Consider the following 15,273-nt stretch of genomic DNA (forward strand, 5'->3'; position numbering starts at 1 on the left):
ATCCCTCAAACTGATAGTGGTACTCTCCAACCAGTAATTGAGCACTTGTGTGTGTGTGTATGTGTGTGTGTGTGTGTTAAGTGTGAGCAGCTGACTGAGAAAAAATAAAATACTGCGTGTCAGATACATAAACAAAAGTTTCATCCCAGACAAAACTATATACTATATTTACTCTCACTTCCTATGGCTCATAATTAGATTGCAACATTTTTGTCAAATCATGTTTTATTTATGATGAGAATAAATGCAGCACTTTGTTCAACAATATCCACAAAATAAAAGTTTAACTGAACTCTTTTTAATCGATATGCAAATTTTACTACTTAGTGTGGTAATTGTAAATATATTATAAACTATCTCTAAAAATATAGCACGTATAGCATTCATTTTCTGCTAAAAATTAATAATAAAACTACGTCATTTCACCTCATTAACACTAAACGCGCGTGTGTAACAGAGCCCATTCGGATTGTATCGCATTCTATCAGTACTCTGTAGTCAGTTAACGATATAATTCCCTAACAAAGCTCGTTTTTCTCTAGTACATATCTGGAAACTCGTGAATAGCGATTCTGTCCCCCTTTTCCCCCCTTTTTTTTTGATTGCCACATGGAGCTGTCCTCCCCGTGTCAGATGGGAATGGTCAAACATTACGAAACGACTTAACGTATGCGTGAACCGCTTCATAACATGGTTCAACAAAATTCTATTTTTTAGTGTATTTGGGACTGGAGGATGATTCATTATTGAAAGTGCTGAATAAGAATATGGATGTTGAAATGAAACGAAACAGTTGTGGAATCCTGTTTCAAAACACTGGGATCTTTACTTGGGTTTAGATCGTTTTACACAACTTATTTTAAGGATCAGTATGAATAGTATTAAATTAATAATTTGTAGTATTTGAATTGACAAGAACTAAGAACGAACAATCTGGATGTGCACAGATCTGTTGAATGATTTAAAACAGAAAACAGAATTGGGCTAACGAAAAGGGAAATAGAACTAATATTAGGCGGAGAATATTCGAAATGAAAGCAATCGTTGAAAAAATAGGCGATCAAAAGATTGGTCTTGAGTTAACAATTGAAATCGGACAGGTTCAGAATAAATCTACCTCTTTCCTTGCTCGCGTTTTAGTTCGCCGCCGTATTTAGAACCGCTACCAACGAGTTCAATAATTTCTGGTATACTGCTGGCAAACATTGCCTAAAAATTTGAGGGGATTTCAATCATTTACTGGAAATATAAGCTGAATGGTTTTGTTCAGTTTCATAGTTATTTTGCTGTTTCACGTGTCTTCTATGCAGTATATATGTAACTTTCATATATGTATATTAAAATGATAACAGTGGAGTTGGGAATAAACGGAAAAACAAACAAAATATCAAAATAAATCAAAAGATATGCGGCAGCCAGCATAAACATGAACATGCAAACTGAATAGAAGATAATAATAAAATGTTATCTGACTGTTGACCCTTTCATAAATTATGATGCATGCTGCTACTCAAAACAACGAGGCAGCACGGATTACTGCCTGAACAGATAAAAATGTGTGTCCAATTACAGTGTCTGACAACTGTGATTGAGGTGAAACTTATGCATCACACGTTCGCTGCATTGAAAGAGGATGTAATGTTCAAAAGTGTAAATAAGATACAGTGAAAATCAGCTACTACACTCCACCGTTTCAATCTCGATACAATTGAGGAACAACATTAACAAAGAGCATATTATGTTATACCACTGAGTTCATTGCAACGAACGAAAAACTATCCGTGGAATGTTGAGCAACAAATAAACATTCATTTTTGAACTGTCGTTGTTTTTTATCAATTTACATATTGTGTAGCTACAATATGGTAAAAGATCTTTATTTCCGAGAAAAATCGAATAAAAACAATGTGGTTGTCACCAAAAACGAAATCATGAAATCTGGTTGCGTTCGTGCCTCGCAAATATCATAGAAATGGAACTAAAAAAAATTTCAATCGATCTAAAAATATTGCAAGAAAGTTGTTGGGCAAATTTTGAACAATTGACATATTTGGAAGCTTATAGTTCCAACAATTGCAGAGCGTTGGTGTAAATTGCTGAGAAGGTTAGAATTAACATTTCCTTCTAATTCGCCCTGTAGGGTTGCATTCACGTTTCTACGCCATTACCCAACACATTGGGGGAAAAACGTGTTAATTTTCTATTGACTAATAGTCAACGAAAAAAGGAAGATGTTGGTGTACTTATAGTTCTATGATTTGATACAAACAGAAACAACGCACAAAACTCAAAATTCACTTCCACTTAAAACTTATCAGAACAGTTTCAATGAATTGTTTGGTTCAAATGCATTTTCTATTTTTCCGAAAATATTTATAAGAAATTTAAACTCTATCCACCGAATCCCGCTCATTATCTAGCTGAAATAAAATACGTGTGATTTATACTTGAATAATTTATACTAACGCTGTATTAATCTCTAATTTATGGAAAAGATTTGCTTACGTTTCTTTTATAAAATTTCATTGCATTCTCTCCTGCATTATCAACTAGAGATAAACGATCTCATTTAATATAGTCTCTACCTTCAGAACAGAGTTGAACTTTCGTTTCAACTGTTTTAGTAAATGCGATTAGAGTTGTCATTTATTGTTCACATTCCTCGCAGGAAATTCACCAACTAATTGATTTTATTCGAGTTTCCTCAGGAACTTAAAACGCTATGAAATAATGAATGAATGTAGATTTCTAATGGGTAGTTTATCCGATAAATGATCCACAGTAACATGAGAACTCGTAATTAGTTTAATGTGGTAGATAGTTAAATAAAAATAAAACTAACACAATAAGCTAAATGAAAGCAAATATCTGAAATAGAATTATCAGATATGTCAAAAAGGGGACTTGGTCAATGACTGAAAATTAAAACAGCTCATCCAAAAATGACCCTCTCTAAGCGTATTTATGCGAATATGTATTGTTTGTAGGCTTGATAAAATAATTATAGCATTTTCTTCTATAAAAGTGTTCAGCGGAAAAATCCCAAGAAATACAAATTTATTGAAAATGTGTGCAGCGAAAATATGTCAAAATAATTCCTATTTTGAGAAGCAGTTCTAATGTGTACCAGTAACTTTTAATAAAGTCACTTGATCATTTTATCCATCGACAACGTGGCGCGGATACTTCCGGGCCATATATGCTGGCGTTTTATGGTTCATCTCAATAAAACTATACCATAATTGGATTCCAGGGGTAATGTTTTAATGTCCTGTTGCAGAACGTTAATAATAGTGAAATTCTCCAAGGTCAAATATGTATATATAAGCTCAAGATAAATGGTGTATTCAACAATCCATGTTAAATTTATTGCTCAGAAGCTATTGTGATCAAATTGTTCCATCGAAAGACGACGACTATTACATAACGAAATCTGTAAAATGTAACGCGTTTACAATTTTTGTCCTTTGGCTATTCAGATACACATATTTAAAGTTACAAAATATCTTAAGAATATAAATTAAAAACAAAGAATACGCTAAATGTATAGACCAAGAAAAGTAAAAACTGTAATGATGGAAAAAGGTGTACTTACCAAACCGACTAGTAAAAAGAATACTAAAAACGTTCTGCCGAGCACGGTTTCGCAGTAAACATCGCCATAACCTACTGTTGACATAGTAACTATGAGGAAATATACACACGTCCAATACGACAACTGTTGCGAATTATTAAATTCTAACGGATCGCCAGAGTTTTCCAACTGTCGGTGTATGAGAAGAAAAGAAAACAAAAACAAAGTGTCAAAGTTAGTTTCAATTTTCGTACCTCGTTGCAATGGGGTTGTAATTGGTGTCTAGAATGGGTAAGAAGTAATAAATTGAAGCATTCTAAATGCATTAACCGGCCTTCGACTAAATGCTTATAAAGTGCGGCAGCAAATGGCATATGTAAAGTATATGACGATAGCAAAACTTTTTTATCAGTGTATGTCCGTTGTTAACATTTAGATGGAGAAACGGAGCCATTCATTTGTCGTGAATAAATAGAAATTTGAGGGATCATGCTCAGTCACATGGCCAATTGTGAACATACGATTTTTTGTTTTGAAGGAACTTAAAACAAACTTATACTATAATCAACGTGTCGACATTCAAATGAGTGCGTTATGGAATAGATTTGATAACTTCATTTACTACTCGATGCTGGGTAATCTAAAATGGAAAGATCGAACCTGATTGTTAACATGTGACAACAGCCATGCAATCTGACATACCATTAATTGGAATTGATTTTTCAATTTTTTTTTTACGTGTATTAGTCCTTTGTATTTAAACCTTAGATTAACACAATTATGATTATAAACAGAATCCCGTTGATTCCAGATAAAGTTATTGTAAAGTCCTGTTGTAACGTATTGTAAAGTTTGTCAGATTGCATGACTGTCGAGTATTACGGGGTTGTCATAGCGGTGAATTCAATCTTGAAACGGGGAAAGAGAAGCAGCATAAAGAGGGTGGTCATCCAAGTTCAACGATTGTTTTGATCTTACCTAAACAACAAAACACTTCAAGAATGTCCAGAAACGACGATTTACCAGATGTACATCTATTATATTTCGCATTCAATATCTGAGCAACATCCCTTGAGGAACACCTCATCATAGTTGCAAAAGAACTTGTATGTTTAATCCATTCCATTTAAAAAAATCAGATAAGAGCCGAAGAGCCGATTGTGCAAATCATGACATCAGGTTCCAGATAATTATAAAAAATATGTTCTTCAAACCAAATTTATGAACGCTAGAACTGAGGAGGTTTCCAGAGGATAGGACGATAGACCGATCCTAAAGAGGATAAGAATACAGGGCTACATTCCCTCGTTATATGTTTGTTCAATTTGACTAATACAATTGGAACAAACAGTATTTGAAATCCTTCCAGCTCTAAACCTTCCAGTTGACCCGTAAACACCTTTTTTTCAGAGGTATTAAACATGAAGCGTATGCCAGACAGGTATGGGCAAAATCGCATCGAAATTCGTTCAACAACACTCATTCACAGATAAAACTCACCCTTCTGTTCTCCGTTTATGCCTCACCAGAAAACATTCACAAAGTTCATTCTCGAATAAAACGGAAAAATACTGTCTCGATTCCGCTCATCTATTCTCAGAAAATTTTGCATTCTCTCATTTGCCTCTCGGAATGACGTTAGATGGTGAGAGAATCAAATTGGAAACTTTTGCTTGAGCCAGCAGTGTCTCTGTAAAATCATTCATTTTTCACTCAAATAGCAATCATTGAAGCCTCGATCGCGGCAGTAAAATATAGGTAGATAGTTGAAATCGAGTTGTTTCCTGTGCACTATTGCAATGGCTTTTTTTTTGTTTCTAGTATGAAACGATCTAAACCAACGCAAAAGACCATATTAACGCAAGTTTTTGGAGAGCGGGAAGGTAGATTCATGTGCATTGCCGATAACAAATTCATTTGAATGCTGACAGGGAAGAGAGTAGAAGGGACAAGAAAATCATACATACACGCAGATTGAGTCTAGTTTGACTCACTTGTTATTTTGTTTCGTGCGATCCTTCCAAAGAAGCATTCATTCATCGAATGTTGTTTTCCACTCTTTGTTTTGTTATGTTCACTCTCAGTCCCGAATGAAGATGATCGGAGAGTGAAAAATGATTCATCGTGCAATGACACGATTGCTTGCTGCATTCTCTTCGCCATGATTATTCCAAACAGAAACAAGAGTGATTTATAATTAGGTGTGGAGAAATGAGCGAATGAACTTTTCCATACTTGATGACAATAATGTTTCTTAGAACATCGACGAGTAGTCTTCCGAAAAAAAAAGACTTACACATGTGCACACGATGTGAAAATTCCATGTTTTTATTGTTCACGAACATGCTTTTTGCTAGTGTTCAATATTCATCCCAAATACGCCCAATGATGCACAAACATAAATATGTACAGATGACAAGCGTTTCTCACGTCATAAATAATCACGGTGTTTTCAATTCAAAATCATCATGTACAAAACATACCGCCCGTTGTCGCAGTATTCATTGCTCTTCGTTTCCTTTCATACACGGAAAAATAATATTCATTTTAAAACATTTCTTCGTAGAATACCTTTCCACAAACTAACTAACTAGAAATTTAGTTCGTATTGCAAGAATTACATGAACTTAAAGGCTATAATCCATAGTTTCTTTTCCCGTGAAAAGAAAACATTCTCTGAATAGAAAGATGCTTTCTATGGAAAAAAAAATTCCGAATTTTTTTTTCCGATGTCTTAAAATTGCTTGAAACGTCGATATCTACTGTCATCTCGAAAAAAAAACAAAATTTGTCAAAAATCGACACTCTGCTAGAGCTGATTGTTGGAAGAGTACATATACCAGGCAGGCATGGCTGGCAACAAGACGAACCTGCTCATTGTCGAAATTTTCACTAACGAAAACCTTGCTGAATTGTTCTCGAAACACCGTACAAATACTTTCTCTGTTTGATACCTCCTCATTATCTCGCATCATCACAGTAGGCAGGTCAACCTCTTACCTCTTGGTATCGATGTAGCTCCTGAAACTCTTCGGGTTGCGTCGTCCTTTGGACGCGGTTCAGATTAGCTCTTAATAAAGCATTGTTCAAACATTAATAGTTTTTGTATCCTGAAATTAGTACGGAATTTTGATATATATATATTTTCAAAGTGAATCGTTTCTCTTTTCGTAGACGCTTCAATTACTAATAAGTCCATGGAGGATGAGTAGATTCCTTCATCGTTTTCTTAGGGACAAACTGATCAATCGCATAGAGTAGCAAGTGAGATATATACATCGTGACTTCTCCGATGTCGCAGTCATTCAGAATGTCATTCCAGTTGATTGTTGAGAAGAAACGATTCATCGATGAGAAATTTGCTTTACGATAGTTGTATTTCATTGTCTTGATGGTGTTTACAAAAACGATTGATGAGGATTCAAGAGCAGATGGAGCTTTTGTAACTATCGTATTTTGGACCATCTCTGAGTTCGTGAAGCATAGGTCAAGAATACGGTTGTTGTTGAAGATTCCGTTCATCTGATATAAACCAGCAGTACTAAGACCAGTAGTCCAGTAGACGTTCAGTCGTAATATTCTTCGATAATCTTTCAATCAGGTAGATTGAAAGTTTTATTTGACTTATAATCCATGTAAGCGAAGAGATGTGTGTAACTATTACTGCCAGGTCATTTGTAGGATCCGGAGGTATGTGAGTGATGACAATATAGTAAGTGCGTTCGCTGAATATCACAGCAATCCAAAGCTGTTCAACAGTGTAGCCATTCGGGGGAGATAATTCGTGAGACACATGTCACAGTCAGACTTGGAATTAACGGCCAGTAGTACTCCACTGCCAGCAAGTTTAATGCTGTTAGCAATGGATCGATCTAGACGGTACACGACATACGAAGGGCCAAACAATTGTTGAGACAATGTGTTGCTACGTTTCAGTGAAAGCGAAGATTTCGTATACGGGATCAGAGCAAGTTAGGTAGTAGTCGGTGACGGAGGTATTAATCCCACCGACGTTTTGGTAATAAATAAGAGTGTTGTGATCTACACGAGCGATGCTAGGACTTGTTCCAAATTTTGTCTCGGTTAGAAGGCGAGAGACCTTCGGATATATCGATTGTTGTCCTTGTTGTTTCTTTAAATGATAATTGGAGTCTTGCAGTTGCTTAAAAAAAAGTTCTTGGAAGTTCTCAGCGACTTGTTGAGGTTATGTTGGTTCTGTTGAGGTTGCTCTTCACCTTGCACTGTTGCTGGCCTTCAAACTATGAAAGGAGTAATAGATAATCTGATATAACATAGGATTTTGTTGATCCGCGAAAACTTACAGGTCGCGAAAATGCACAATGGTCCAGGAGGTGCATTGAAATGGAAATTAGCATTTAGAGCTCGGCAGTTATTCTCTAGACAAAAACTGTCTTTGACAAAGTTGTTACACATGATAGAGCGCTCATTTAGATGTTGTCAAAAATAGGGTGACCAAAATTTACGATGAAATAAAAAATCTAACTTTCTTATCTTTAGAGATAGAGATAAACATAGTTCCACAATGTTATAGCCCCAGTTATTTAAGGAAACTTTTTAGAACAAAGTTTTTTTTCTATCTCTTGAAATAACCGATATAACTATTTTTTTCTAATTTGCGTTAGGGTCACCATGAAAAAAGGTTTCTTTTTGCTCTAACTTCTATATTTCAAATATTAAATAAAAACTGTCTTCAGAACAGTTTTAGAGCTTACTAAGACAAATATTGTGCGATGCAGAACTTGTCAATATCTCGATTGTACTCAAAGTTATTGATATTTCTTTCCAAAAGATAAGCTCTCTTCATTAGCTTGTCATTCATTTTGGGGCAAACATAAAAAATGTTTGTTAACGGCATTTGAAAGAACATACTTCACTCTACATAATGTGGGATTTCCAAGACTATGTTATTTTTTGTTTTTGAGTGAACTAAAATTGAAAACATGAGTTTTTGGATTAAGTAGGATTAAGATATTGACAAGTCCTGCATTGCAAAAAACGAAAGCGCTGAAATCAACTTTATGGAAGATCTTCATTCTCTAAACGAAAACTGTCTTCGATAAAGTTGTTACAAAGGATAGGACGCTCATTTTTAGTCGTCAAAAATAGGGTGACCAGAATTTTCGATGAAATACAAAATCTAACTTTCTTATCTTTATAGCTAGAGGTAAATATAGTTTGAAAATGTTGTAGCCTCAGTTATTTTAAGCAACTTTGTAGAACAAAGTTTTATTGTATCTCTTGAAATATCCGATATAGCGCTTTTTATTCGAAGTTTAATTAGGGTGACCATGAAAGAACGGTTTTTTTCTCTTACTTTTATATTTCTAATTTTACAACAAAATTGTCTTCAAACGACGTTTAGAGCTTATCATGACAATAAATTTGCGATGCAGAACCTGTCAATATTTTAATCCTACTACAATCCTACTTATTGATGCTTTTTCACCCAAAAACTCGTGATTTCAATTTTAATTTACTCAAATACAAGAAAAGAACATAGTTTCGGAAATCCTAAATTATGTAGAGTGAAGTATGTTCTTTCAAATGCCGTCAACAAACATTTTTTATGTTTGCCCCAAAAAGAATGACAAGTGAATGAAGAGAGCGTATTTTTTGGATAGAAATATCAATAATTTTGAGTAGAATTGAGATATTGACAAGTTCTGCATTGCAAAATATACTTCTTAGTAAGCTCTAAAAGTGTTCTGAATACAGTTTGCATTTAAAATTGGAAATATAAAAAGTTTTTTTCATGGAGACCCTAATGCAACTTAGAAAAAAGCGCTATATCGGTTATTTCAAGAGCTAGAAAAAAACGTTGTTCTACAAATTTGCTTAAAATAACCTGGGGCCAAAACATTGTCTAACCATATTTACCTCTATCTATAAAAATAAGAAAGTTAGATATTTTTTTTCATCGAAAATTTTGGTCACCCTATTTTTGACAACATCAAAATGAGCGTTTTATCATATGTAACAACTTTGTCAAAGACAGTTTCTAGAGAATAACTGAGCTCTAGATGCTAATTTCCACTTAAATGCACTGCCTGGACCATTGGAGACACAGCCAAACAGCTTCAATACAATCTCGAATGATTTTTTTTGCTGATTGCCCAATATTTTCAATCATTCATTCGATTTTTGCAGCACATTTCAAATGAAATATTTTCTTTCAACCAGCAAAACCAAAGCTTCAACTGTGTATACCAAATGTTCATTACCTCGAAAAAACACCCTGTGCAAAATCTCAGCTCAATCGGACTAAAAGGGAGAGTAGCGCAAAGCGGCCAAAGTTTGAGTTTTTGAGAATCGAAAAATCACCCAAAGGGAAGTAAAGTAAATCGGTCATCTCGAATTTTTTTTATTGTCAAAAATCGACACTCTTGGACTGGGTTTTTTTCGGAATACGTAGCAAAAATCGGGGTTTAAAATTTATTTTTTTATGAAAAATGTCTTAAAATTGCATGACACGTCGAGATATACAGTTATCTCAAGAAGAAAAGTATTTTTTCCAAAAATCAACTTTTAGGATTGAAAATGACCGAGTGAAAAAAATTCTTTTTTCAAACAAGTTTTGATTTTATGATTTTTCAACATAATATGTTATAAATGTATATTTAGGTGCCAATTCGATCGAATTTGGTTTGAAAATCTTGTTCAATTTGAACGAGGAGAGTGCCACCTATGATTGGGTGACTGGGCGACGAACGTGTTAAACTCGAGCACATTCAATACCTTTGTATCCGTATTGCGTTGGGATGTATGCCCCCAACAAACACCACGAGTCTCGAGATTTCGCTACAATTTATTATCTCTTCGACTCCTCATCCGGTGTAAGGTTATGAAGCCGTTGGTGGTCGCAAATTTTGTGCAGCCGATCGATCAATTTTTTTCTCTGGGTTCATGAGCTAATACCATGAATTAATATCCATGCAGGTTGATTCTTCTTCGTTTATTCCCAACCGTGTTTGTTTCCCTGACTGCATCAAATCCTCTGTGTATTTTGATCTATCCATGATACAGGAAATCCATGGAATTCCAGATTATCATCGATCGAGGATCGTTCAAACGATCTTCGATCCAAAACATGGGCATATCAATTGTAATAATATGCTGGGCGTTGGAAAGCCTCGCCTCACGATCTGTTGAACACTATTACACTGTAACAGATAGTAATGAAAAGCGTGACTCATTAACGAAAGTGGGTACGGTTGAAGGATTTTTCTGCAGCATTTGTTTTAATCAACCACGACATTGCAATAGCTAAGCTCCATCGTCTTGGATTCAACGGTTCTTTTTTGAAGTGGCTTCATTCATACCTCACTGATCGCGAAATGTCAGTGAAATTAGGAGACACTATATCTACGTCTTTTCACGTAACATCAGGTGTTCCTCAAGGCAGTCACCTGGGTACATACATATTTCTGTTGTACCTTAACGATGTAAATTTTAGCCTCAAGTGTCTAAAACTTTCATATGCGGATGACTTTAAATTGTTCCTCCCAGTGAACTGCATCGAAGAAGCTGAGTTTTTACAACAGCAATTAGACATATTCGCCCAATGGTGTGTAACCAAAAGGATATTTTTAAACCCTTCAAAATGTTCAGTCATTTCATTCTCACGCAAGCGTTCGTCAATAAGCTTCGGATATAAGCTGCATGGTGTTTTACTTAACCGTGTCAACACAATCAAAAACCTCGGGATTATGTTGGATTGTAAATTAACCTTTCGAGACCATATATCCTACATCGTATCTAAAGCGTCGATCCTTGAATATGCATGCGTGGTTTGGTCACTGTATTACCAGAATAATGTTCAGCGAATTGAGTCGATACAGCGAAAATTCGTTCGTTTCGCCTTGCGCAATTTACCGTGGAATGATCCAATAAACCTACCTAGATACGAGGATCGCTGCAAATTGATTGGACTGGACTCATTAGCTTCACGCAGGAACGCTGCCAAGGCCCTATTTACCTCCGACTTGATTTTGTCGAACATCGATTGTCCTGAGCTCCTTTGGTTGATTAATTTCAATATAAATCGCCGTAATTTACGATCTCAGAACTATTTATACATCCCATCAACCCAAACAAATTACGGGTATAATGAACCTACAGTGTCGGACAATAGAATAGGACCACAGCTCAATCCAAAACAGAAAGGGCACAAAACTTTGAGAAAAAAAAATCCATAGAGAACCTATGGGAAATAGTTAAACGTAAGGTGTACATCAAAATACAAGCAGCAGCTGTGGGAGAGAATCCAGGCGGTGTGGTACGCTATCCCGCTGAGAACGTGCCAAAAGCTGGTGAAGTCGATGCCGAACCGGGTGCGAGAAGTGATGCGTAATAAGGGTTATACCACCAAGTACTAACCCTGCAAATCGATCACGGTATGAATTTCCTTTTTTTTAAATTTTTTTTACCATGAATTCTAAAGCGGTCCTATTTTATGTCGCGTTATTTTAGTCAGTAAGTATGCTTAAAACGCATTTTTAAATAAAGGACAATTGGTTTAACTACGGATGATTTTAATTTCTTCGAAGAATGGAATTTACAATTTGTAAATGGTTTGATGCACTTAAATGGAATTTTTTTCCCAAAGTTTTGTCACTTTCTGTTTTGGATGGAGCTGTGGTCCTATTCTATTGTCCGACACTGTATATCTAGCATGTGCTGCGTATTTAACCGTTGTAGTGTCTGTTTCGATTTCCATCTGTCTCGTTCGTCCCTCAAGAAAATGTATTCTATTGCTCTTAATTAATAGAGACGAATGAACTCTCAGAGTTTAAAGTCTCTCTAATTCATTACCATTACCATTAATTAACTTGATTAGTTACAGTAGTATATATTTACATAGTTGTAGTTTGTAGTGGTAGTATTATAAGTAGTAGTAGTAGTTATGAAGCATTAGGGCATCCATGTATAGCCTGTTGTCTTTGTAAAATAAAAAAATAAAAATAAACATATTTTACACACAATTAATGCTCAGTAATTTCATGATGATTTTATAAGATTTTCAAGCATCCAAAATCAGCATGCAACAGATAGCCTAACGTAATCCTACGTCAACTATGCGGTCGTGTCTCGGACACAACCCTCCTATGAGTTTTTTGTGCAAAAATCTTATGAACTGAAATCTCAATAACAAATTCACACATTTTACGACTATGCGACTGTAAAAGTATGAGTACCATTGTCTTGAATGAAACGGCTATTTATTCTCGAGTTGAATGACATCGGATTGAACAACCGAAAGATAGTCAAAAAATCGATGGAGGAGAACGTTTCCAGCTATTTTTGTTGCATACAATGCAGGGTTACCAAGAATTATTTCCATCAAAATACAAACTGTGGTTTGGTATCCACAGATTGTCTTTAATAAAAATGGAAGTTGCGAGCAAACTTTGTGTGAGAAGTGTATATCCCAAAATATCTGCTATATAAATGAATTGTATTACCAAATTTATAATATAAGAACAATCCATAACTTCGATTATTTTGAAAAAAAGCGAACATTATGACATCATGAAGTAGGCAACTTAAAAGCTTCAAACCGATATCGGAGCCGCATCATACAAATCGGAAACAGAGGAATGCTTAGTACCGCGGGAATAAAGCAGGGACTTGACGTGATCGCAATGAAAATGCGTATTTATCAGTTTCCTTGAGGATCCGGACATCTGGTTTACATGAAAAAGGCCAGAAAACCAACCTCACTCCAAAGTACGCTCGAACCGGATGGAAAATCGACAGAGCCTAATGATAAAGCTAATTAACTAATTGTCTTAACATTATCACATTTGAGATTGCCTGAGACGACTTTTCATTCGGTTCCGTGATATATGAGAATCGACGTTATCAAACTAGCGATTCAATGTCCGAGCCATGCTCGTTGCAGTTAATGTAACTTAGCAATCCAGAGCAGTCGATATTTCCTTGGATGACATCGTTAACAAACCGAACTCTAGCTGTATCACGCCGTTCGCATAATCGATCCAATACCAAGATCTTACAACGATCTTCATATCTAGGAAAGTTTTGAGGGTCATTCCAATGGAGACGACATAGTGCATACCGAACAAATTTACACTGGACGAACTCCACTCTTTGTAGGCTGTTCGCTGAACGTGATCTTAGAATCCAATAGGATAGCAAAGTTTTTAATGCATTTAACTCTATTGAGTACCGATCCGAAAAGCTCACAATCGAAGTTCATCGATTTATTTTTGCGAGAACAAGAAGATAACAGAACATTTCGATCAGTTCAGCGACATTCAATTTGTTCTACACCAGCTTCATTACACACACGAAAAGCTCATAATTATCGACATATGAAAGCTTCTTACATTTGAGAATTGAATTGACATTGTCCAACTTCTATATGACCAGGTGATAATCTTGCCGCTTTGTGTCATTGTAAACAAACAACGCTTCAATTTATTTTGTAGTGTATTGGTATTGGTAACTACCATACACTGCATGATTTTCATATGTGTGTGTGTGAAAGCGCTAGACGCTAAGTTTTTGTATTTTTCAAGTGTCAAGTTTGTATAAGACCAGTTACATTTTCCGTTATTTTAGTTGTTTTGATAAATGAATCTGGAAAATTCCGAAGAAAAATGTTTAACGGAGAGAGAAAATGGACAAATCGATGCATTTAACCTAGAAAATGTTGATATAAGAAAGATTGCTCGTCGGATTGGACGATCTCATCTAGAAGTGCTAAATTATTTAGCGAATCATCAAGGATAGGGAAAGAAGAAGAGAGTGCCATGTAAATCGAAGCTCTCTGGCCAGGATGAGCGGAAAATAGTCAGAACATCTTCGAATACCCCAAAATTGCTGATGTAAATAAACCAATCTTTGGATTTAAATGTTTCCCGGGAGACAATTCGTCAAGTGTTGGTAAAATGTCCTTACACAAAGAGGGCTAAAATGGTTTAAGCTCTAATCTTACACTATCCCTCATATCGAAAAACGTCTGAGTTTTACCGAAGCTCACATGAACCAACAGTAGGACATGGTATATTATAACAAAAAATTAAATGAAGCTCTTGCCATATACCATCACAAAAAGTTTTTCAATATAAGACGGCATTTTTTTTTTTAACTTTGCTAAATTATCTTCAGTGACGAAGAAAAGTTCAATTTGGATGGTCCTGATGGTTTCAACGGATACTGACGTGATTTACGGAAGTAGGAACAGTACTTTCCAACCAGGAACTTTGGTAGAGGCTCGTGCATGGTTTGAGCGGGATTCTGTGCAACCGGAAAACTCAAGATAGCTCTCACATCCTTCAAAATTAATTGCAAGGATTATATACATGTTCTGGAATCTTCTACTACCGTTTTTGCGTAGACATCGCGGAAAAAAATCACACTCCAGCAAGGCAATGCCGCTTTCCAGACCAGCAAGAAACCTAAGTAATGGGTCAAGGACCAAAAAATTGGACTGGCCGGCTCGCTCCGGCCGGCTCCAGATTTGAATCCTGTCGAAAATCTTTGGGGGATATTAATACGGAGAATCTAAGCTATGTCAAAAAGAATTTTCCATGTTATCAACCAAAATGGCAAGGTTGCCAATTATTGACATGTAAATCTTCCAATTCATTTGAATTTTTCATTGATCAGTCATTCCATGCCAAACCGATACAGTGGTTCTCAGATTTTCGTGA

The 15,273-nt window shown here is 35.6% G+C and overlaps 1 protein-coding gene across 26 annotated transcripts in view; it reads right to left on the reverse strand.

Annotated features, from left to right (window-relative positions):
- The window catches only part of LOC129762995 (calcium-activated potassium channel slowpoke), a 196,156-nt gene that overhangs the window by 140,127 nt on the left and 40,756 nt on the right, over nucleotides 1-15,273 (reverse strand). For 16 of the 26 annotated variants that reach the window (XM_055761676.1, XM_055761691.1, XM_055761693.1 and 13 more), the window contains exons 6-7: nucleotides 3,596-3,763; nucleotides 1,118-1,209 (exon numbers count right to left, since the gene is read on the reverse strand). In XM_055761676.1, the coding sequence (XP_055617651.1) occupies nucleotides 1,118-1,209; nucleotides 3,596-3,763 (260 nt within the window). The remainder of the gene's footprint in view (nucleotides 1-1,117; nucleotides 1,210-3,595; nucleotides 3,764-15,273) is intronic. The other 10 variants (XM_055761681.1, XM_055761683.1, XM_055761692.1 and 7 more) reach the window with 1 other exon arrangement.

The sequence above is a fragment of the Toxorhynchites rutilus genome, chromosome 1 (assembly GCF_029784135.1).
Source record: "Toxorhynchites rutilus septentrionalis strain SRP chromosome 1, ASM2978413v1, whole genome shotgun sequence".
In the NCBI taxonomy this organism is placed as follows: domain Eukaryota; kingdom Metazoa; phylum Arthropoda; class Insecta; order Diptera; family Culicidae; genus Toxorhynchites; species Toxorhynchites rutilus.